Source organism: Diceros bicornis, chromosome 15, assembly GCF_020826845.1.
Source record: "Diceros bicornis minor isolate mBicDic1 chromosome 15, mDicBic1.mat.cur, whole genome shotgun sequence".
In the NCBI taxonomy this organism is placed as follows: Eukaryota; Metazoa; Chordata; class Mammalia; order Perissodactyla; family Rhinocerotidae; genus Diceros; species Diceros bicornis.
This window is the reverse complement of record NC_080754.1, coordinates 47,117,433-47,142,976: the sequence shown is the minus strand read 5'-3', so window position 1 is coordinate 47,142,976 and position 25,544 is coordinate 47,117,433. Positions and strand designations below refer to the sequence as shown.

General features: G+C 34.3%; 1 protein-coding gene across 10 annotated transcripts in view; it reads left to right on the top strand.

Annotated features, from left to right (window-relative positions):
* The window catches only part of NAALADL2 (N-acetylated alpha-linked acidic dipeptidase like 2), a 1,285,146-nt gene that overhangs the window by 729,847 nt on the left and 529,755 nt on the right, over positions 1-25,544 (top strand). For all 10 annotated transcript variants that reach the window (XM_058556330.1, XM_058556331.1, XM_058556328.1 and 7 more), the window contains 2 exons: positions 4,409-4,682; positions 17,667-17,786. In XM_058556330.1, the coding sequence (XP_058412313.1) occupies positions 4,409-4,682; positions 17,667-17,786 (394 nt within the window). The remainder of the gene's footprint in view (positions 1-4,408; positions 4,683-17,666; positions 17,787-25,544) is intronic.

The window sequence follows — 25,544 nt, the reverse complement described above, 5'->3', positions numbered from 1 at the left end:
AACATACAACCTACCAAGACTGAATCATGAAGAAAATAGAAAATTTGAATAAACCTTTAACTAGAAAGAAGATCAAATCAGTAATCAAAAATCTCCCAACAAAGAAAAGCCCAGGAGAAGATGGCTTTACTGGTGAATTCTACCAAACGTTTAAAAAAGAATTAATGCCAGTCCGTCTCAAACTCTTCCAAAAGACTGAAACACATTTTATGAGGCCAGCATTACTCTGATACTGAAGCCAGAGAAGAACTCTACAAGAAAAGGAAATTACAGAACAATATCCCTGATGAACCTAGATGTAAAAATCCTCAATGAAATACTAGCAAACAGAATTCAACAGCATATTAAAAGGATCATACACCATGATCAAGTGGGATCTATCCCTGGGATGCAAGGATAGTTCAAAATATGCAAATCAATAAACTTCATACACTATATTAAAAGAATGAAGGATAAAAATCACATGATCATCTATTGAGAGGCAGAAAAAGCATATGACAAAATTCAACACCTTTTCATGATAAAAACTCTCAACAAATTAGGTATAGAAGGAATGTATCTCAACATCATAAATGCCGTATGAGATAAGCCCACAGCTAACGTCATATTTAACAGTGAAGAGCTAAAAGCTTTACCTCTAAGATCAGGAACAAGACAAGGATGCTCCCTCTCTCCACTTTTGTTCAACATAGAATCAGGAATCCTAGCCAGAGCAATTAGTCAAGGAAAAGACATAAAATTTATCCATTTTGGAAAGAAAGAAGTAAAATTGTCTATTTGCACATGACATGATCTTATATACAGAAAACCTTAAAGCTTCCACCAAAAAACTATTGGAACTAGGAAACAAATTCAGTAAAGTTGCAGGATACAAAATCAACATAAAAAATCAATTGCAATGCTACACACTAACAACAAAGTATGTGAAAAAGAAATTAAGAAAACAATCCCATTTACAATAGCATTAAAGACAATAAAATACATAGGAATAAATGTAACCAAGGAGGTGAATGTCCTGTACACTGAAAACTATAAAACATTGATAAAAGAATTGAAAAATACACAAATAAATGGAAAGATATCTCATGTTCTTGGATTAGAAGAATTAATATTGTTAAAATGTCCATACTACCCAAATCCATCTACAGATTTATTTCAATCCCTATCAAAATTCTAATGGCATTTTTCATGGAAATAGAACAAACAATCCTAAAATTTGTGTGAAAGCACAAAAGACCTTGAATAGCCAAAGCAATCTTGAGTAAGAAGAACAAAGGTGGAGGCATCACACTTACTGATTTCAAACTATATTATGAGGCTACAGTAATCAAAATGTTATGGTATTGGCATAAAAACATATCAATGATCTATTTGGTCAAAAGTGATCACTGATATAGATTCAATGATCAAAAATAGATCAATGGAACAGAATAAAGAGCCCAGAAATAAACCCACACATATATGTTCACTTAATTTTTGACTAAGGAGCCAAGAATACACAATGAGGAAACAATAATATCTTCAGTAAATGGTATTGGGAAAATTGGATATTCACATGCAAAAGAATGAAATTGGACCCCTGTATTACACCGTTCACAAAAGTTAACTTGAAATGGACTAGACTTAAATGTAAGACCTGAAACTGCAATACTTCTAAAAGAAAACAAAAGGGAATACTTCTTGACATTGGTCTTTTCAATTTTTTTTAATATCACAACGAAAGCACAGGCAACAAAGCAAAAATAAACAAGTGGGACTACATCAAACAATAAAGCTTCATAACAAACGAAACAAACAAAAACGAAACGAAACAAACAAAAAAAATGACAACGCAATTATGGAATGGGAGAAAATATTTACGCACTGTATATCTGATAAGGGATTAATATCTAAAATATATAAGGAACTCAGACAATTCAATAGGAAAAAACCATAAACAGTCCAATTGAAAAACGGGTAAAGGATGTGAATAGACATTTCTCCAAAGAAGATAAACAAGTGACCAAGAGATACATGAAAGGTGCTCAGCATCACTAACCAACAACAAAACCACAATGCGATAATGCCTCACACTTGTTAGTATGTCTATTATCAAAAAGACGAGATAACAAATGCGGGTGAGGATGTGAAGAAAAGCTAACCTTTGTACACAGTAGGTGGGAATGTAAACTGGTACAGCCGTTACGGAAAACAGTATGGAGGTTCTTCAAACAATTGAAAATAGAACTACCGTATGATCCCGCAATACTGCTTCTGGGTACATATCCAAAGGAAATGAAAGCAGTATCTAGAAGAGAGATCTGCACTGCCATGTTTATTGCAGCATTCTTCACAATAGTCAAGACATGGAAACAACCAAGTATTCATGGATGGATGAATGGATAAAGAAAATGTGTATACAGATATATATATGTATACACACACACACAATGGAATATCATTCAACTGTACAAAAGGAGATCATGCCGTTTGCAACAACATACATGAACTTGGGGGCCCTATGATATGTGCAATAAGCCAGACTGAGAGGGCAGAATACTGCACAGTATCACTTATATGTGGGGGAGGGAATAAGTTGAACTTGTAGAAACAGAGTAGAATCATAGTTGCCAGAGGCTCCAGGAAAGAGGAGATGTTGGTCAAAGGGTATAAGCCTTCAGTTATAAGATAAATAAGTTCTGAGGATCTAATGTATAGTATGGTGACTATAGGTAATACTGCATTGTGTACTTGCAATTTGCTGAGTATAGATCTTAAGCATTCTCAACACACGCACACACACACACAAAGGTAACTATGTGAGGTGATGGGTATGTTAATTAATTTGATTGTGATAATCATTTCACAATGTGCATGTATATCAAATCATCATGTGGGTTGTACACTTTAAATATATACAATTTCTTTTGTCAATTACACCTCAAAAAAGGACAGGATAGAAGGCAGACTAGTCTTATTCAGAATAAAAAATAGAATTCTTCCAATCAGCTCTTCCATAAAATTTACATGGCAGTCATGATTGGTCAAACTAGATATTTAAAAAAAATAGAAATAGCCTTAAAAAGATAGAAAACACTGGGAAATTTTTATTGCATGTTCCTCTATAGACCAGCTTTTCAGTTGTGTCAACAGACCTACCTTTTGTTTCCAGTAACGCTTTCCTATATCATTGTATGTATTTTTTTTCTATTGTGTGTATTTCTTATTCCTTTCAGATGTGTTCCATTTTGGGGTTCTTGAATAAATAGACTACTAAAAGAAGCAAGTATGAGGGCTGGCCTGGTGGCGTAGTGGTTAAGTTCGTGCGCTCTACTTCGGCATGCTGGGGTTTGCAGGTTTGGATCCCGGGCGCAGAACCTATGCGCTGCTTATCAAGCCATGCTATGGCGGCGTCCCACATATAAAGTAGAGGAAGGTGGGCACAGATGTTAGCCCAGGGCCAATCTTCCTCAGCAAAAAGAGGAGGATTGGCAACAGGTGTTAGCTCAGGGCTAATTTTCCTCACCAAAAAAAAAACCAAGTATGTGTGGGAAAAATAATATGATGGGCAAAAATAATAATATCAAAATATCCGGGTATTTAGGTAATAGTTTGGATAGCAATAAAATGCTTATAAGAAGATACATTTTTGCCAGAAAGGAAGCTGATCCCTTTGCGTTCCAGCCCCAAACAAAACAAAACTTTATTGGATTATTATTTTTTAATTTCCATGTCTGATTCCGTTCTAGGTTCTATACATGTTTTTTAACAGACTTGGCTGGCTTCTAGGATTTCAAAAGCAACAGTGGATAGCGGCATTGTGGATTACAGAACAGGTATAGGGATAAATATATAGACTACAGCAAGCACATACAAAAATTTCACGTTGGTTTTGACAATTTGTGGTTGGTTTTACTGTGAAATCCTGATTTTATTGCATTTCATTGTGCTCGTAGCGTAATGTAATTTGGCATTTAATTCGTATCAAAAGAGTTCTCTGTTTCATTTTAAAGAGTAATAACAATGTATTAATTACATAGCTTTGTATGGAATCATATTAACTACAATACAGAACTGTCTCAACCAGCATGACTCCTAGTTTGGAACTGAGTTTTAAATGGATTATGTTGATGTCGATAGAAGGATCAAAACTAATAAAAGAACTAGCTGGCATTAATCACTCTCTTCTCTGCAGTCCCATAGTGCTTTATTAGTTCTTAATTTAAGAACTTAATTCATTCTGCTTTGATTTGTGTAATTTCTGTGCTAGCTCATCACCTCTATCAAACTGTGAGTTTCTTGTGTAGTGCCCTCATTCATCTTTCATATCCCACATCTATTAATAATTGTTCATATATCGAACAGTCATAACTCAAAAGAATAAAGGTGTTCTCTTTTTTTTAGAGTTTGCTTTTTAAATTTCTTTCAGAAGTTTTGTACAACTGTATAAAAGTGAAGATGACACAGAAATTTCAAAGAAGATTAAGACTCAGTGGACTTCTTTGGGCCTAGAAGATGTACAGTTTGTAAATTACTCTGTGCTGCTTAACCTGCCAGGCCCTTCTCCCAGCTCTGTGACTCTGAGCAGCAGCGGCCAATGCTTTCACCCTAATGGCCAGCCCTGCAGCGAAGAAGCCAGAAAACACAGCAGCCAAGATCTGATCTACTCATACGCAGCCTATTCTGCCAAAGGAGCTCTAGAGGTAATATGACCATTTGTCTCTGTCATTTACAGTGAAATGGAATTAGAAAACCACAGCTTTCATCTAAATTGAACTAACAGGCAAGATGCAGCATACAAAAGTCACCATTAAATAGTCTCAGTGTGGAGGGGCCGGGAAAGGGGAGGGAAGATTTGGATTGTCTTACCCTTTTCTTGTCATGTTTTGAAAGTGAAAACATGTTAGAAGAATTTACTTCAAAAGTGTTGAATGTGTGACTGAGTCATTCACATTTTGCTTAGTCTGTGTAGTGCAAGTTCATTTCATTCTTCGGTTTTCAAGAGGCAAATTTTAATAGATTGGTATGATAGAATAGAAATGGAGGTGGTTGTGTATTGAGATTGTGTACGCACACAAGGAATGAAGTGGAAAATTGATGTGATTGTTCTCACGCTTAAGATTTGAAATACAGTGCTTCTGCTTTCTTAATGGAAAACACATGAGCTAGGGATCCAGGTGTGGATTATTGCTTTACTTTTTCTGGGTTAGCTGGTTTTTAGGCCCTCCGTGGTTAAGTGCATGGCTTCTAGAGCCACACGGACTGGGTTAAAATCTCAGCTCCCCAATTACCCACTATTACTTAACCATCTAGGGCTGAGTTTCTTCATCTCGAACAGAGATGAGGATAATAATTGTTCCAACTTCATAAGGTTGTTGGGAGAATTAAATAAGCTAATATATGTAAATCTTGGAGGACAGAGCCTAGCCTGTAGTAAGGACAATATACCAGTTAGATACAATATATAATTGGTCACTAGTTTCCTTTAAGACAAATTTTCTGTCTCTATGTAAAAGTATCATTTTAATAAGTACATTTAGACTTTTATAAAACTGTAGATTGCCTTATGTAACGAATAAAATAATGTTATGTTTCTGATTGTTGTTAATTATTGGCACAGATTTTTAAGAATCTACCTTATTAACTCTGATTAGTATATGAAATATTTAAATCACTTAAAATTACAGAAATACATGCTTTTTCCTAATACTGTTTTTATTTTTTGAGGGGTGGAGTGGTGAGAGGCAGTTTACCAGTAGGTTAGTGCTGTATCCTTCTCTGACTTTTAGCAGAAGGACTATATATAACCAACACCACCTTAAAAAGCCTTCATTAATTAAAAGTTTTTTGTTGTTAATGCCATGAAGTGGATTCCAACTCCCAGTGAGTCAGACTCCCAGCATCGCAGAACCTGCCTAGTCTTTTTGCCCCATCCCCTCACCTTCCAGTGCTATATCAGACAATGCTCTGCTGCTATTCATAGGGTTTTCATGGCCAGTTTTTTCAGAACTGGGCAGCCAGGACCTTCTTCCTAGTCTGTCTTTGGAAGCTCCGCTGAGACCTGTCCACGTTGGGTGACCCTGCTGGTATTTGAAATACCAGTGGCCTAGCTTTCAGCATCACAGCAAGACACTGCCACCACGGTATGACAGCCGACAGATGAGTGGTGTGGTTCTCTGGAAAGAAACCAGGGTCACAGTGGTGAGAGCACCAAATCTTAACCACTGGACCACCAGGGCTGGCTAAATTATTAACTTATATTAATAAAGTTATTAAATTAAAAGTTAATACAGTATTAAATGTCTGCAGTATTTCTAGTGTAACACTCATCTAATTTGCTTTGATTAATATAAACTATTTCTGGTAGGCAATAATGGAAAAACATCCATGTATTAGTAAAAACAGAGGGAGACTGCCAGCACTCTTTCGATTTGGAAGCCTCCATCTCAAGTCAAGATTCCAAAGTTACCCCACGTATTTCCTCTCAGACTCCCAACCCTGCATAAGCCCCACACGTTTCCAGCCTCCTCTTTATCCCAGTTGATTCAAGTCCAGCACAGTCATCTCAAAAGCATATCCAAAACACAGAACAACGAAACCCCAGGAGCTTGAGTGGATCCTTAGAATCACTCCCATCTATTTGCTGTTCAAGCTCCTCTGGCAAACATTCATTATTCCTTGATTGAGGTGATATGGAAAAGCCATGAAACTACAATTTCTGTCGCCGTTTCCTCAGCGTGGCCCTCTTCAGTAATGCACTGGGCCCATGGATTGGTTTTTATGTTCCTATGTAACCATACCTCTGAGAGTTTTCTACACATTTTTCTTATCAATTATAGATGTTTAAATTTTCTCTTTGTTTCGTATAATAGAAAACCAAGGTCTACTACAGAATCATGGAATTACTTAAATGTCCATGAAGTCAGAAGTCACTTTGGCACCCTCCTACTATATATAAATTTTTTAAAAAGAAGTGTTGAAAAAGACTTAAAGTAGCTATTAAAAGGAAGAAATAAAGTTAGCTATAGATATGGAAATATACTCCATGTTTGAAATATTAGGCCTAAATAAAAGGGAGTAGTGTTTAAAGGAACTAAAATGCAATTATGGATAAAACAAACACCTTGTATTTGAAGAACATAATTTGAGAAATTAACCGTGCAAATTAGATGAAGACACTGACAATAACTATTTTAGAATTATATTAATAATTCAAATCTATTACACTAAGTACATAATTTAAATATCTATTTCAATAAAGGATATAATGTTATATTGATTTTTTAAACTCAAACTATATTATGATTTTCAAAAGCATAGCAATTGCTAGGTGACTATTTTATATGCGTATATAATACTTGCATACATTTCATATACATGTTTTAGACTGATGCATTATTGAAACTCACATATGCTAATTAATAGGACACTGGTGATTTTTCTGTATCTCTTCAGACCATTCCCTAATTCAAATCAAGCTTGAGAGGTTGCTACTGATGATTCAGGCATACCTACTTTTTGATTTTGAGTACACTGTGTTTGCATGAATTTCTATCAGGCAGAGCCATTAACAAGTTCTTAAATTATTCTAGTCTGACTGCCAGCAAAGCTCCCCACTACTTTGCTTTTGACAAGGTTATTTGTAGCAGAGGAGTGCCCCTTTTCTTTGAAGAGCTGTCATATCCATTCATCATATGACTGTTTTGTATACGCTTCCAATTTTTGCTTTCTGGTAACAGTCTAAACAGCAGTTGTGATATCTGAGATCTACTTCGAAAACCTACTTAGTGCCAGCATGACGGATGGTGTACTTTGCAACTTCTTTGTAATTCATTGTGCACGGGAAAGGTGACATTGTTTACCCCATCATAATGACAGGTGGGTCAGTAAAAGGGTCCTAAGGAGAGTTGTCCTGTCAGATGCAAAATACATATTAAAATGGATACATAAATAATTTAGCATGAGTGAGGTTAGCTTCAGAGAGTAAACAGTGATTTATACTTTTATTAAAAGGCAAATATCAACTATAATATCATCATAATGTTAAAGACATTGTAGTGCGTGCTGACAATGTCGAGTCAGTTTTATAAATAGAATGTATGGCTTTATGTAATCCCTGTGCAATTATTTCTTTTGTCCTTTGTGAAACCCATGCAGATGCAGAAAAGCTAAGGGAACAATTAATATTTAATATAGGTTGGTCAGATTGGGTTTGCCATGTTCTTATTTTTGGACATGGGATTTTTTTTTATTCCAATACATTTAATGGATGTTGGAGTTTTCTTTCTGTTAAACATTATTTTGTGTCTGAAAGACAAGGCAAATAATGCAATTTTATGGAGAAACTTATTTTCATCAACTGTGCATGAAATATTAGTAAATCATTTATCACTGCCTTGTACCTCAGAGAGCATAGTTCAAGAACCTGGACTAGCACCCTTCCTTATTAGTTTAATAACTCTGGTTTGATCACTTCCATTCTGTAAGTCTCAATGTCCTTGTGTTTAAGGGGATAATAGTACCTCAAATGATCCTTGTGGAGAAGAAATTATATAAACCACGTAAAGTGCCTGGCACTTAGAAAGCACTCAATAAATGTTAGCTACTGTTGTTATTATTTGGTATAAAGTAGAAACATTTAAATGGGAGAAATGAAGAAAATATCAGAACTATATATCATAAGATTTGGAAGCACGAACTTTTACTATATTGTCTAAATATAATCTTCCTGTCTTATGTTTAACATAAATGTTAGTCATTAGGGAGAAAAATGCCTTGATTAGTATGAATAAAGAATTAAAAAATATATAATTCTCATAAACTATTAAAACATCAATTAAAAAAAAAGTTAAAAATATATATATATAATTCCCTGATCATATTTTTAACTTAAAACTGAAAACTCAAAGAAAGTAGGAATTAACTATTTTATTTTTGAATGCAGAATGACAAATCATGTCAGGTTGGGCCTGAAGAGCATTCCTTGTCTTTATTTTGTGAAATATCAAGACATGGTTTAATACATGAAACCTGTACACTGTATCAAATATTGTGTCAAAAGGTCTTAAAGAGAAACAATATAACCACTGCATGGAATTCTTGGCTAACTTATAATCAAATGTCTATTTTCTCATGACTAGGAAAACTTTGTCTTTCTCTTTTATTTTTAATATTTTCAAACAAAAGCAAACTTATCAGTGTTGTGGTCAAAGACAGAGCTATATGCATTTGGCTCTGAATGATTCTTGTTATAGATAAAAATATCAGAAAGCTTAAAGGAGTAGAATGGAATTGTATTATTATCTGGGTATGAAGATGAAGCTACTGTCTCACCAACAGAAATGTGAGCTTGGAGCAGTTTTTCAATATTGAAAATAACTTTACGTTTTATTTGTCTCCTTTCTTTTCCCATTGTGGAATCGGTCTTTTGGTCAACAATGGAGAATTGTGAGATGAATAGCTGTGAAAACAGTTGTATATAAAGTTGTTATTAATTTTTTTAAAAAATCTATGTAAAATCCTTTGGCCCACTATGAACTTTTTTTTTTTTTTTTTTGAGGAAGATTCACCCTGAGTTAACATCCGTTGCCAATCTTCCTCTTTTTTTCCTTTTACGTGAGCCACCATCACAGCATGGCCGCTAACAGACGAGTAATGTAAGTCTGGGCCCAGGAACCGAACCCAGGCCACTGACCAGAGCATGCCAAACTTGACCAGTAGGCCACCGAGGCTGGCCCCCAATATGACCTTTTATTTCTGATTTCATGAGCTCTATGCACTGAGTTAACAAAACAATTCCATAATTGCTGCTTTTCTGTTTGATGATAATAACCATGAGATTAGTGTCTATATATTTAAGGTATATATTTTTTCCTGTATTTAAAATTTAGGTACAAGTATTTACAAGTAAAGAAGTGATCTATCACAATATATTGTTCATAGTTAAATATTTGTTAGAGAGGTTACATCTTCTACCTAGGAAAGAGAAAAGAACCTTATTTTATTAAATAAAAATTTTAAAACAAAGATAGCAGAATTCAACTAAGTAGTTCAAGTGCAATGAACTATTTTTCTTCTCTTCATTAGAACAAATATGGCATTTTTAGTGAGAAAGTGTTTGACTACAGACTTCTAATTTGACTAAAGTTATATCTAAATATTCTGAATTGCTATAATTAAGTGTTATTTGACAGAAAATTCTAGGTCAGCATTTTACTTTTATTTTTAATATGATTTAAAGCATATCACTTATAGTGTTAAGTGATAATGTAACTTTCTTAGCATATTTCATTTATGTCTTAATTTCCATAAAATGCCAGTATTTAAATATGTAGTTTAAAAATAAGATTTACTTCATTTCAGTAGGTGCTGCAAATTCGGTCTTTTCAGAACGAGCATTCTGTGCAAAGGTTGATCCTTAAGTTTATGCATTATTTCGATATACTAATTTAACTGATTTTAAAAGAAGCAGAATTCTGTCATATTGCTTTCATGGCCTCCAGGAAGATTTCTCTTGAATCAATTTGTTACTCCTTCAATATCCTTACCTTAATAAGTTGAGTATCATTTATTAAAGTGCCCTGTGATTATTAATATGTTTTTCCTCATATTTTAATTTGATACTGAAAGATTAACTGACAAATATAGAATTTAACCAGCTGGGTCTCACTAATAAAACAAGAAACATTCAGCAAATACATACTGAATGCCTTTCATATGCCAATCACAGGGGACAAAGTGATGAATAAGAAACTTTGAACACTGCCCACATATAGCTGGCAGTCTAATAGGAGAAACTGGCAGTTAGGTAAGCAGTTACAAAACTGCATGGCTGGAGACTGCTATGAACCACTAGCAAGTTATTTAAATATTCTACACTCCAGTTTCCTCATCTATAAAATGGGCAGAAATATCTACCAAATATGAATGTTCTGAAGATAGACTGAGAACAGCTGATACAATGTCCACAGTAAAATGTCTAGCACAGAAAACAAATGGTTAAGTATTAATTTCCTTTTTTCTTTATCTGTCATAATAGTCCTGTCCAGTTTAATCCTTCTCACAGTACACGTATATGTGGGTGTGGACACATACACACTCAAAACCCCTATATGCAATTTCCAATTTTCTAACAGCTAGGGTTTCCTGTGGACCTCTTCTTGCCCTTATCTCTCTCTTGCTGTTACCCACCTCTTGCCCTCATCTACTTTGTGACTCTTTCGACCTTACCAAGGCCCAGGCACGAGCCTCAACCCATATCTCTAAGGCATTCCTATTTCTGTTTTCAGCCACCTAGCAAACACTTAAGTAGTGTACTGTCCTACCACTTTAAAAGGCCAGGCACAAGTGTCCCAGTGGCGTATTGGACTGGCCAAGCCAGCTTATTCCTACTAGTGAAAGTTGATTCTGTGAATCTTCCCTAATTCTGGTCTGAAATTTAAACTGTAGAAATTTTCAAGTGCTACACATCGGGGCTTTTTTTTTTGGCCCCACAGATCATTTTTACTAGCATACATTTTCCTAGCATTCAGCACTTAGCAGCAGAATGGTGTGCGAATTGCACCATGACCACAATATTAGAGTGGGGTGGGCAGAGTCAAGAGCAATGCCATTGGGTAGAAAGTGAGAATGCAGTCAGATTCTGCTTCAAAACCCTTAAATGCCTTCCATCCAGAGCTACAGAGCCCACTCAAAAGTCAATAATAGTGTTATAAGGGGCAAGGAATTTCTGTCTGCTTTTCTTCTGAAAGGGGCGTTTTCATAGTCAGATAGAGTTTACCTTCTAGACAGAGCTAAGGAAGATCAAGAGGTAAGTTCTTTTCAAGAATTCCCTCAAGTAATCTGATATATAGACCTTCCTGGAATACTTCTGGCTCCTGAAGCATTTTGCAAAATATCTGCTGATCTTCCATCCTCAACCTCCAACAACTGGGACTGGCCCACCAGCTCCCTGCCTGGACTTTCAACACAGTGACCCCATTTCTCCATTGCCCTCCACTCTCACCCCAGGAGAGATGATTGAGTCATTCTAGGATGCTTGTCTCTGAAGCAATTAACTAATGCTGCTGCTGTTATTCTTTTTTTTTTTTTGAAGATTCTTATTCCTAGTTTACTGCAGGGAAACAATAAATAGATTGAACATGGGAAACGTGATATAGTGGCGTACACTCTCATGGTTGGTTATTGTTGATATTCAGGGAGATATAAATGGACTAGGATTAATCTTTTACAGTAATTTATTTTATTCATTCTCTTGTTGAGAAGAATAGTCTAGATCCAGTTTCCCTATACTTCTTTTGTTTCTAGGGTTTGTTGACCAAATGGGGCCAAATCTTCTTTTCAGTCTGTAAATGCTCTTAAGTCTCCTTTCTAGTAAAAGCTGACCGACCAACCAACATACTACCACATCTCTCGGTGGTACATCTACCAGGGAACTGTTGAATACTATCTAACTGTTGCTCTTTTCTTTGTTGACAAATTTCCTGAAATTCCATCCTTATACAATCCCTACCACTGTAAGAAAATCAATAACTTCCGATTTCAAAATTCAGTAGTCATGTTTTACTCCTTAGACATATGCGATGTCTTTGTCTCATTTGATATAGATCCTCATTCTGTTAAGGAGTTTGTACTTACCTCTGCCTAAAAAGTTCCCCCAGGTCACTGAGTGACTTCTCATCATTTGGATGTGATCTCCTTAGCAATGCCTTCCCTGTCTTTCTTATTAAAATAATTTCTAATCACTCTCTATTACATTACCCTTCTTTATTGTCTTTAGGGCATATCATAACTGAAAATCTTCTGAACTGTTAGTGTCTTTATTTTTTTATTTTGACCTCTCAGTGGGAGGAAGTAAGCACGGTGTGAAGGCACCTTTTGTAACACATTTTCCTCCATACCTTCCAAACTAGAATATAACCTGACACATATTGTTGGAAAATGAAAAACATTCTCTCTTGAATAGTCTCTTCCTGGGACTTCCATATATTTGTTTTCTCCTACCTCACTCTATATTTTTCATAATCTCTTTTTTAAAAGATATATTCTTTTTTGCTTTTAAACTGACTGTTTAATAAAAATGGCTAAAAGGAAAGATACTCTGGCTGATTATGTTATTTTTTAAAAGTTGGACAAATAATACAAATGAATATCTAAATATTCTCTAAGGGATTCTTTGTTAAATTGGGGAAAATGTAAAGATATTTTTTCTTCCCAACGATCTATATTTTCTTAATCTAGTATGCAATCTTACTCTAAAATTACATGATTTTGTCTGCAGACTTTGGAGACTATAGACTTAAAATATGGAAATGTAACCTGGCACTTTGGTTAAATTTCTATATTACAATAGTTTTAATTTAATTTCTCAACCTTTAGTTGGATATGCATTCTATGTTAGATTATAAAACATTTTGTAAATTTGTTAAATAATTACTATATGCCAAGATAAGTAACTATTCTGGCTTATCTTTGTTATTTCTGCTATCAAAATATGGTCACCGTGCCATTAAGCATTGCATTTAGTATATCATTGTAGCAAATATTTTTTTCAACAAGTGTATATATTACAGTAAAAAAAAAGTGATAAAATTGACAAGCCACTCCTTTATCTATTTTTTACACCAAAGACAGCAAAATGAATTGTGTGTTGCATATTTAATGCTGAATTCAGTTGTGGTGTACTAGTTTAACACAATAGTTGGTGTCTCTTCTGATTGATTGGGAGTCCATTTTAACTAATTAGTACTTGTGCTGTTCTAGTTATTAACTATTTTAAATAACTAAATAGCAGTTATTTAAATTATTAGTTATTTAATATTAAAATATTTTATATAGCTCCCTGCTTTTGCCAGCTCCTATGTAATTGGTCTTGGTTAGCTCAAATACTATTTTGAGGAGTCTGAAAAAGTGATGATTGCTTAGTTATGTCTGCCACAGGAAAGGGAGGAAGCAGCATTGGCTTTCATACTTCAGTACATTGTGGTCTTCATGATAACGTCTATGATGGAAAGCCCTTGAGTGAAGTTGAAAAAGAAGTATTAATAAAATTCTGACAATCTCTGAATTTTGAGCTCTTCATAAATGCTAATGTACTAATGCTTTTTAGAAAAGACAAGGTAAACATGGGAGGTCACTCTGATTTTACAATTTTTTAATAAACATAAGCACTTTAATTTGAAGAGGATTCAAAAGCTAGATTTTATAAGATAGTAGTAAGTTTCTAAAATAAAACTTGTATTTAGATGAATAGTACTTCTGATAATCCTGTATTTTGTCGGTATGAGAACTGCTTGGGTTTACCGTTTCTGACTGAGTAGAAAATTACTATTTTAGTCAAAGCAGGCTTTTCAAACATTCTGTACATTCAGAGTCTCTCTTAGGAAGAACTAGGAGGAATCAGCGTGATTGATTTGGTTGAAAAATATCAAGTCTAAAAAATGTTAAAGCATACATCATTTCGTAAGCATGAATAATTTTTGCTGCCTCAAGGTAGAAGAGAAACATGGCACTGGATCATTCCTCAGTGTGGAGCCCAGGCACCCACAGGGGGATGGCCCTGGAGACACTTCTCTGACCTAGTTACTTTCTGCAATTATTGTATTTATTTGATTTAGCTGACTACACAAAATAATTCTATTCATTTCTCGTAGTTATTCTCTTCCGTTGCTTCTGCTCAGTATAGTCTCAATTTTTGTATAGAACCACTGATGTCATAGAATGTCACTTTTTAATGGTTGATTTTTAGTCACTGCTAATTGTCTAGTTTATGATTCCTTCTAATCACATATTTTACAGTGAATAGAAGATAATTGTATTTTACTGTTTAATGTTTGTTTCTAAAATGTGCCAATCTTCCTTTCAGCTGTTTCCATATGGCCCACTGCTCTCTGTTGTCATCCCAATACTTTTTGTTTTTTAACAAAATATAAAATATTTGTTTTTTTGTTTCACTTGTTGCTGCTGTTTTAAGTTCTTTGTTATTAGTTCAAAAATTAATGTACAGAATTTAAATAAAAATTAATGTGTGGACTTTTTTATATTTCTCTCTGATAAAAAAGCTAGAACAACAGAACTAGCTCCATTTCACTCTGTACCTCTCAGTCACTGGCTCCTATGTGTCAGGGAAGTCCTCAATGGAAAAACTGGTGCACATGGTGTGAATAGCTCAACAAGTACCGAGGTTCCTGCTCATTTGACGTTTCCCAAAGGCACTAGTCAGATGTGACTTAATCCTTGGTATTTGGACATAAATTAAACATAACACCCAACCAGTTAAGTGGATGATTTTCTAGTGTGACAGAATACGTACAATAAGAAGAGGTTCATTATAGCAATGAGAATATGTGGAAGCAATAGCTTGACATTTTATCATATCACTGTATATTGATTTGTGTCTCAGAAAAATTCAATGTGCTTTCTTGCAGCTGTGATTTTCAGCTTGCTTGAAGGTAAATAGGAAAGATTTTCAGAAAGGACCTGATTCACAGGCAACCTTTGAAGGCAATAGATACATTTTTATTATCACCTGTCAAACCGTCAGAACATTGAGACTTCTGTAATTGTTGATTTTAATGCCTAGCCTCAAAGTGCATAAGCCAAAATAAATTGATATAGCCTGTGTTGAGGAATATTTTTGTGAAAACAACCTCTTACCTTTTAAAATGCTTTAATCTATTGACATGTGCAATTTAAACAAGATGAGTTGAAGAGCTCTTTAATTAAAATTGCCATTGTTGACAGAAGCTATTCCTATTTTCCAATAATGTATGTGTCTTTTACAGAATTATTATTTTTGTAACTGTCGTATCTTTCTGATATGTACACGAAGTAACAGTCTGGCCTACACTCTCTCAAACCTCTTCCCCAGCCTCTCCTAAATATGAAAAATATGTGCATTAGTATAACCAATTGAGTAATAGTTCTGTTTTAAGATGCTATCAGTGAATCGCAAATAATTAGTAGGTACTTAGAAATTTGAAATAGAAAATATGAATTCTCTCATGTGATCATTAATACTATATGGTCTTATTTAATCAAGCTTTTAAAATCATAGATCAACAATTATTTATATGATAACAGTATCAGCAAACTCAAAGATCGAAATAGTAGGGCCCTGATGTAATCACATTTTAATAGGAGCAAAATTATAATCAAAATCCGTTCTGACAGAAGTGATTTTAACAATTAGATTTTCTTGGCAAATCAATTTGTAAGTGCAGCTTAACTTTTCAGAGATACTGTATAAACTGCAATCATTTCAAGACAGGTAAGCCAACAGTGTATGCTGGACACCTGGGTGAGAATGAGTGTGCAATGGGACCCTTACCGAGGAAATTTCCCTGTATTGGAAACTAACACTGGTAGACAAATATATGTATAAAGAGCCAGTCCCATCAGGGCCTTAAGAGAGGCAGAAACAGATCTCTCTGGGATTCAAAGTAGATAAGATCACATATAATTGAGCAACAGGGAAATACAATTCATCAGGTAGGTAACATTTGAAATGGTTTTTATTAATAATAAAGTTTTTACAGACGCAGATGAATATGACTAACAAAATATTTCATGCCAGAAATATTTCCTCTAACACTTATATTCACCAATCTCTTGGTGGTATTCAACTGTTCTTCTGAAGACAAAATTCTTTCTTCAAATGAGTCTTCTATGGAAGCTCTTTGTATAAAACTGGTTGAAGTGCATTAGCTCCAATTGAGAAGGGTGGGAAGTTAGAGGTCTGGATTCTTGGTCTCCTTTTTTTCACTGTTTGCCACTACTAACTCCTTATCAACACCTCGATGTATATCTGCTATAGTTTGAAACAGCACATTTTGTATTATACTTGTATCATTGGAAAGCATAACAACTATTATTTTAATAATGGAAATTACAGAAAGTGAAGCTGAAAGGAATCATCTTGGCTCATAGGAATATGTGTTTGACAGAAACGTCAGTGCAGTACTTTTCAAGGAGGAAGAAAGGGGTAACTACCTCATAGGATTCCTCTTAGAATCTCCAGAAAGGCATGAAATTTTTATATTAGTAAAAGGATACTTTTAAAAATGAGAAATATTGGTATAAAATGTAAGATAACTGTAGGGTGGTAGTGGGACAGAAATAGTTGTTTGGGATCATATTCTAAAGTCTTTGAATTGCCAGGCTGGCACATGTGGTTGTATAGGTTGTATCTTGCACAACTCAAAGATTGTCGTTCAAAACTGGATGTGTGCACAACCTGAACAGCTGTGCATGATAGACTTTGTACTTAATTTGAATAACAATAGTCTTTATTTTCAAGCCTGAGAATGGTATGATTGTAGTTGAACCTTAAGGAAATTAATCTTGCAGTATTTTGTAAAATGATTCAAATTCCAGAAACATAAATATAGAATATACCAAACTTGGTGGTCTGTTAGAGGTGTAAACTGGGTTTGTAACTTGTTTAGAAGGGAAAGGGCAAAGCAAAAATGACTGTAAACATTTTTCTCAAGTGATTAAAAGAATTGTTGTACCCTGATAGAAATAGAAAGATGTCATGTTTGTGGTGATTGGGATGGGGTAAGACATACAATTAGTTCTCCTTTGAACATTTCAAATTACTGTGAATGGTTTTTGTCATACTAAATGGGCAATTTGGTATAATTCCTCCAACAAGGCTTTATTTTCCTTTGTCTTTTCTCCTCTTTCAGGCTGAAGTCATTGATGTGAGTTATGGAAATGCAGATGATTTAAAAAGGATTAAAAAAATGAAAAATACAACGAATCAGATTGCATTCCTGAAATTAGGAAAACTGCCACTACTTTATAAGGTTGGTCCAATGGCTATTATTCAGTGGTGGGGTGAATATTTTGTTTTGTTGCAGTTACATGCTTCTGTGAGTGTAGAGTGTGTGTGAGTGTGAGAGAGAGAGAGAGAAACAGAGAGCTAGACAGACACAGAGGCACAAAGAGGCAAAGAGTGTCACAGGAAGATGGCTTTTCCAAAGTAGAAAATTTTAAATTAAGATCTCGAAGAAAAAGAAATTGATGTCCTATTTCTTAAGACAGGAGATACCTTAAGCTAGATATTAGTGAGTTTGTGGGACTTGGATAAAATTGGCATACTCTTCATAATAATACCTATCTGGAATGCTAAAAATGGAACCACAGTGTCCTCTTCTCATGACATATGTGAAACTTCCAATCTATTATCAAAACTGACTAACCACTATGTGCTTTATGTTAGACTAGTGTCTATCTAATTTATACTCCTTAGAGATGGATTTTGTTAACTCTCTAACTTCACGAATACTGACTGTGCTCAGGAATTTAATTAAGATATAATGTGCTAAGGAGAAAAGAATTTTGATTTACTTTATTTAAATAGAAGTTTATTAACACTCATCCAGTAGATGCATTTACATAATTAAAGCAGCTTGATCTAAGTATCTTGTAATGAGCCACCGTAATAGACAGCCACTACTGCTCAGTCTTACTTCATTTTCTCTTTCTATTAAAAAAGAACAGTCAGTATAGTTATGTCACTGGAACTCTGGTTCTGAAGATATATTGGATTTCTCCTCATCCAACCCTAAATGAGCTTTGCTAATTCCCAGGTTCAAGAAAGTTTCCAGAAATCTCTGGGCACACTCTGTAAGGAGACAAGAGTACATCCTGTGTCAGTTTTTCATTATCTTCCAAAGATGCCCTTATACTTAAATCCATGTCTGATAGTAGACAACAGGCCAGAATTTTAAGATAGTCTTGAAAATATAATATACAGTAATAATAATTTTTTTGCATGGTAATTTGTCAGTTTATATTAAATGCCTTAAAATAATCACATTTTCATCAAATAATTCCAGTTCAGTAAATTTATTTCTAAAGTAGAAAAAAAAAAACAGAGATAATAAACATGATGACCAATGATGTGACAAAATATTACAAATGATATGTCCAGTTTAGTATTTAAAATCATGCTACATTTGTACAGCTGAATACATACCATATAATAATTACAATGTAAATAAGAATATTTAATGATGTGAAAATCCTCATAAGTCGAACGAACAAGTTATAAAGAAGACATTCAAAATAATAATGCTATTATTGGTACTTCTGAAGGTAACATTGTTAGTAATATAGGCTAGATATTATTCTAAGCATTTTTTGTGTATTATCACATTAATCTTCACAATAACTGTGTTGTTGAGGTAAAGACTGTAATTATCCTCAATTTATAAATGAGATAACTAAGGTAGAAAAAAAAGATAAGTGACTGGCTCAAAAACAAACAGCTAGTTACATGCAACAATCCGGATTTACACCTAGGCAGTCTCATCTCAGATCCTGAGTCTTTAATGTATACGTGTGTCTGTGTGTGTGTGTGTGTGTGTCTATGTGTCTGTATGTAGGTAGAGTAGATTGGTCAATAGATAGGCGATCAAGATGTTAAATTGGAGTTTTTAACTGAAACTCTAAGATAAAAAAGAGTGGATGTTTCAAAGTGAGCTACCCAACAGCAATATTTCAAAGGAAATAATTGAAAACGTGTTAGACTATTGTTAAACCCCTCACTCACATCTGGGATATAAAAGGTTTGGAGATTGTGGGGGGAGTATTTTATGAACAGGAATTTCAGAAATTTATTTTAAGTTCCCCTGCAAGCCTGGTGACTGGGGCTTCAATGAAATCACATGGAGGGCTTAATGTATGTCCTTTGCAGTATGAGGGACATGGTAGACTGGTGTCTGACTCACCTGAGAAACCTAATAAAGGTAAGAGTTGGGTTCACTTAGCATCTAATAAATGAGCACAAAAGGAGTGTCTGTGTTGGGATTGACCTGTGTCCCCAGAGCTGGAGCAGAAAAATACACGTATGTTTCTCTTCATAACGTTGTTAGTTATATAGGCTGGATATTTTTCTAAGCGTTTTTTGTGCATCATCACATTAATCTTCATAATAACCGTGTTATTGAGGTAAGAACTATTATCTTCAATTTATAGATGAGTATCATTAGTGCATGGGGAAGGAAATATACCAGAGTACCCTTCTTCTCCAACAACAGACCCGAGCTGATGAAGGGGCAAGAAGATGAAATTTTAAATCAAGGGTAGAGTTTTGATCATGATATGAGACTAGGCATTCTAATTATTTATTTAAGACTAGTGACTCAAACTGATTACAGAGGTTTTTACCACCAATAATCAGAAAAAATCTTCATGGAAGTGTTGGGGGAAGAATGTTCCTCTCCGGAAATGTTTTAAAATGGCAGTGGGAGACAAAGTAACATTGCTTTGGGTATGTTACATGAATCCTGCTTGTTCAACCTACCAGGGGTATGTATGACAAGAATGTTATTTGTGGTAGAGGCCAATTATATAAACTGGGTAGATGGAATTATGGGTGATTTCTACTTGTTTATATTTTCCTGAATTTCTAAATGTTCTACAATGATTGTGTATATATTTTGTAAGCAAAAAAAAAAAAAAAACCTTTAAAAATTCAAGTTAGGATAAGGCATTTCAAAATTTTTCTAACAGTTTTTATAGACCAAATATTCAAAATCCTTACCAGTAGATAATGGGTTAAAACAAAGCAAGCTTCTTTGTATTTGACTGCTCTAGAGGATAGTTACACTATGAAACCCTTTGGCCATATCTACAAAGTAGTGAATTATCTAGGATGCAATTTTCAAGAACCTGGTATATTTTTTCTATTCATTTATTTTCCTTGTAGGCCTGTGAATAGATTTAACAAAGTTCTATGCAGAGTCCCCCTCCAGAGAAAGCCTTGTCACAAAAGTGGCATTATCTTCTAGGCAGAGAAGATAGGACATCCTTTCTTTAACTTTTTAAATGCCATCTCTGTTGTCTGTGGATTGTTCCGGAGATTTGGGGGATTGTTGATACTGTATCTTAGTAAGGAAAAAGAAGCAGGGCTTAGACAAGGGTGATGCAGCATGATTACAGCCGAGTTTGCTTCACCTGTTCATCAAATATACTCTGAGGCTGAAATTCGAAAGGGAGGTGCTACAGTAATACAGCTGGTTGGAGACAGGCAGACAACCGATTGACTTCTCTGTGAATCACAATTGTTAATCATGATTCTGAGTGAGCGTCTGGACTGGGAGCATGCAGCTGAATGAGAAAAGTTAATCTTATTTTAGCTGTGCAGTAGTTACTAAATCATAGTTCAAAAATGAATTTGGGAGAAAATCTGCATCTGAGATAGGGAGGGCAAAGGGGAAGCATAATTGTGATATTAAATTATCTCCTAAAATGAGTAGAAAAATAATATGCAGCCAAGAAGGAGGAGATCTCATTAGTTTTATCGTAAATACTATGTATGTATTAATTTAGTCTCCAGGAAGGGATTGATGAGAAAATCCTCACATTGTGTAGCAGGAACTGTTAAAAGCAAATGGCTTTTAGATATTGTCTTGACATCCACAGGTTTTTGATGCAGCAGAGAGCCAACCAAGTTCTCCAGAGCTAGCTTGTTTAGTTTCCTTAATCTTAAATCTTAAAGGCTTTAGGTTTATTTTAGCTTTGCATCTATAGTAGTTTATTTTATGACAGAGTGCTTTAATTCTCTAAGCCTTAAGACAAAATATTCTTTTATATACCATAATGGATTCACTTAGATTTCTCTTAGTGAAAATCTGAGACATAGTAATGCAGATCCTAAGACCCTCACAAATTCCCAAATTGCTGAACAGCACTCTAGTATGAAATTTATTTTATAAAATGTAATAAAAGCATTTGGATTTCTTTTTTAGAGCCATTTTCACAAAAAGCAATAATTAAAAAAAAAATTGCTGTGTACTCCATGACAACTAGAAATCAAGTAAATCCCACTGAAGTGTGGTGGCTGAATCATCGTCTAGGTCCACATCCCATATCAGCCCCACGTCTTGTAGGAGTCAAGTTTGTATGCAGTAAAATTACAAATGAATACATATCTTATACCTTTTGCGCATAGCAAAATCACACATAAGAATCCACAAATGCTATTGCTATTTTTTATAAATGAAGCAACATACAGCTCATTGCTAGTACTCACTGTTATATGGTAAGATATTAGTAAATATTGCTATTTTTTACATTTTATATACATTTTTATTCTTATAATCACAATTTTAATGATGCAGGAATCCAAATAATTTTGTAGTTTTCTACAAATGAAACATTTTTCTGTCTATTCATCAGATAGGATTTATATTTTAATATCAATTGTGCATTGTTTGGCCGGTATATAACTTAACCAACCACCACTTATGTCCGTAAAACAATCTTATACAGGCAGGCCTTTCAGAAGAGCCTGGAGGAAAATGAGAGGTAGGAAACAACTGTTTTGTGTTTATACTTTCAAATAGATTGTTTCCCACAAATTAGGAAAGAGTGGTAGTATTTAAAGAAAACTTCATACTATTTGAATTTGACTGTTTCAAAGTAAGTAAATTTAAAACATTGAGTTGGGGATTTAGTGAGGAAATATCTATAGATATTGGTGATTTACCAATCAGTACTCAACAAATGGGCAATTGGAAGATCAATAAGAAGTCCTCTAGTTTAGGTGAAGTAAATGCTGAAAAACACTATATTTTGAAAACTAACTTCACATGAAGCATTCTCATACTGTTCATATTTGCTGAACTATAAGTTTCATTTATTCCATTCCCTTTTTTTCTGATGACATTTATTCAATCCCTATGATAACTACATTCAAAAGAATTATTTTTTCTTTATTCTAGTTAATAGAGAGACACATTTACTCTATTTTATGTGGTAGAGGTTTAAGATGGTAGAACTAAAATTTAATAACTTATTTCCCCAAATTAAAATATGATGCATTTAGCTAATAATTAGCACAAAAATATGTGGCGCCTAGTACAACAGTACAACAACGTGTATAAAAAGGAATTCAATTTCTGAAGATAAAATTCATGGTGTGTTGTATGAGTGTGTGGTATATGTATGTGCCAATTCGTACAACCTTATGTGTCATGTGGCTTGTCGCTGGGAAGATAGGAAAGAAGAGAAAGACTCCTTTTGCATTGAAATTTTGATGCATTATAATTTTCCCATTGATGAACCCAGTAGATCTATTTACAGACATTCCTGAAAATTTCAGATGAAAAAGAAATGTTTGGGGCCGGCCCGGTGGTTAGTGGTTAAATTTGCCCGCTCTGCTTCAGCGGCCCGGGGTTCGCAGGTTCAGATCCCAGGCTCAGACCTATGCACCACTTACCAAACCACCCTGTGGCAGGCCTCCCACATATAAAGTAGAGGAAGATGGGCACAGATGTTTAGCCCAGGGCCAGTCTTCCTCAGCAAAAAGAGGGGGATTGGCAACAGATGTTAGCTCAGGGCTGATCTTTCCTTACCAAAAAAAAAAAAAAAAAGAAATGTTTCAGTGTCATTGCATGATGTTAATAGCTATGCTTTGTATATGGAGGCATACTTGCTTCTTTTTTCTTAAGACAATTTTTGATGGCATTTTATAAACAAAACTAAAAAGCAAACACTATCTTGATACTTAGGGTATGCTTGTTCACTGACTAACTTAATGAGGCACTATATACCCAGTTCTTAGAAGTAATACAAAAGACCCGTGCTCCATATTTTATAATTATGACTCCAGAGCTGGTCTGTTGATCATGGAAGACATGGTCAGGACTAGAACACAAAATCAGAAAATGATGGTTTAATGCCTTTAAAAGCTCAATCTGCTGTTGTTTTTTAAATCAGAATGCTTTCCATTTTCCACTGACTGACTTTAGTTATTTTTCTAAATGACTTAGACCAAATATTACCATATCTACAAAAGGTAAGTAATTTTTGTTGAAATACAACTTCAATTATAAGTTATAATGAAAAAACTTTAGACATGTCATTATTCTGCCATTTAGCAATCAGACTTTAAGAAAATGAATTAAGAACAAGAATAACTAATCAAATGCTTCAGATCCTATTCCTAATAGTAAAATATTTTTCATGGCTTAAAACCAAAAGAAAGTGTGTCTACAAATCTTCAAAGTATGTCATGACTGAATCCCATAATTTGGAAGTCATGTCTGTATTTTACCTATGTGATAATATAATTTAATTACATTTACTGACCATTTGAAAATTATGAAATTATAACAAGTGACAATGTATCAGAAGGGTTGATTTTGCACATCTTATTGTAATATAGTCAGCATACCCTGTGTATTCATGTAAGTTTGGCACCGCAAGAAAAGGTGCCGAGCATTTTGTTTCTGCTACCTAAATGTTACAGTATAAATTAAGAAAAGCAAGAGATCAAGAAAGAGAGACAGAGAGAAAAGGAGGAAGAGAGGAAGGGAAGGAGAGAGAGAAATAGCAGTTGATGCCTTCTAGTTCACTCTCTAAAATTATATATTTCAGAAATCTTTTTTATATATTATATATTACTCTAAAATCTGAAAGAGTAAGCTTTAGACATATTTTAACTTTTTTGGCAATTATTTGGACTTACCAATATGGATGTCTGTTATGGTAATAACACATTGCTTTGTGGTAATCCTGAGCTATCCTTTTACATCTCAGCTTTTCCCTCTCCCCCTGTGTCTGGTTGACAATTTTCATTTTTTCCTGCCGTAGATAGGTTTTCCAGTTCTTCCAATCCGCTATATTTGCTCTGTGTTCAACAGGTAACTTGTTTTAGATAATGAAGCACAGCATGGCAGGATGCAAGGATGGTAGACAGGCTCAAGTCCAAGCTCTTGTGCTTGATGGTTATGTGACCTTAGCATATTAGCTAACCCCTCTGAAGTCTTAGAGTTCTTTGTCTTTTTAAAAGATCTTGACAATGGTGATAAAAATAATCCCAACTCTTTAGGTGTGTGAGCATTAAATCTGAAAATGCATGCATAAGTGCTTAATAAATAATGGTTATTATTAGTAAGCCCTTAAAATCTGAATGAGATTCTAAAGAGAAAGGGCATGAATTTAATAATGGGGAAATGGCAGCTCTCTCATACTTGCAAATCTGAGTGAGCTGAAGATAATAATATACTTATTAGATAAGTCAATTACAGAAGTATTGTCTCTCAAGATTGCACCTTTGCATTATTTAACAATAAAGATTATGTTGTTACCATGTAGCATAATTTGAACTTCAATTAAACAAAAAAATTAGAGTCAACTTTAATTTTTTTGTGGAATAAGGTAGATATAAAATAAATGGAGAAATGAATGTTAAGAATAAATATAACTTGACTATTAAGGATGAATATAAACAGTGACCTAACAGGAGAGTATGTGCTTTCAAGTTTTACATTTTTCAGTTTTTATTTTTATGCAGACTCTTTTTGAGGTGATGGAATTGTATAATATCAAGAAAATAATATTATTTTAGGAAATAAAACTATATTTTATTTAATCACACCAAAATGTTTTATCAAGTACTACATTTTCTACTTACTTTCCATTTTCTTAATGGTCGCCATCCTATGTAGTCAAAATCTAAGATCTTATCATTCGCTGAGTGGTATAATTCCTGCCTTGTGTGTGTGTTGGTTTTAAGTAAAGGCTCACTATTCAGTAAAGAGTTTAGATTA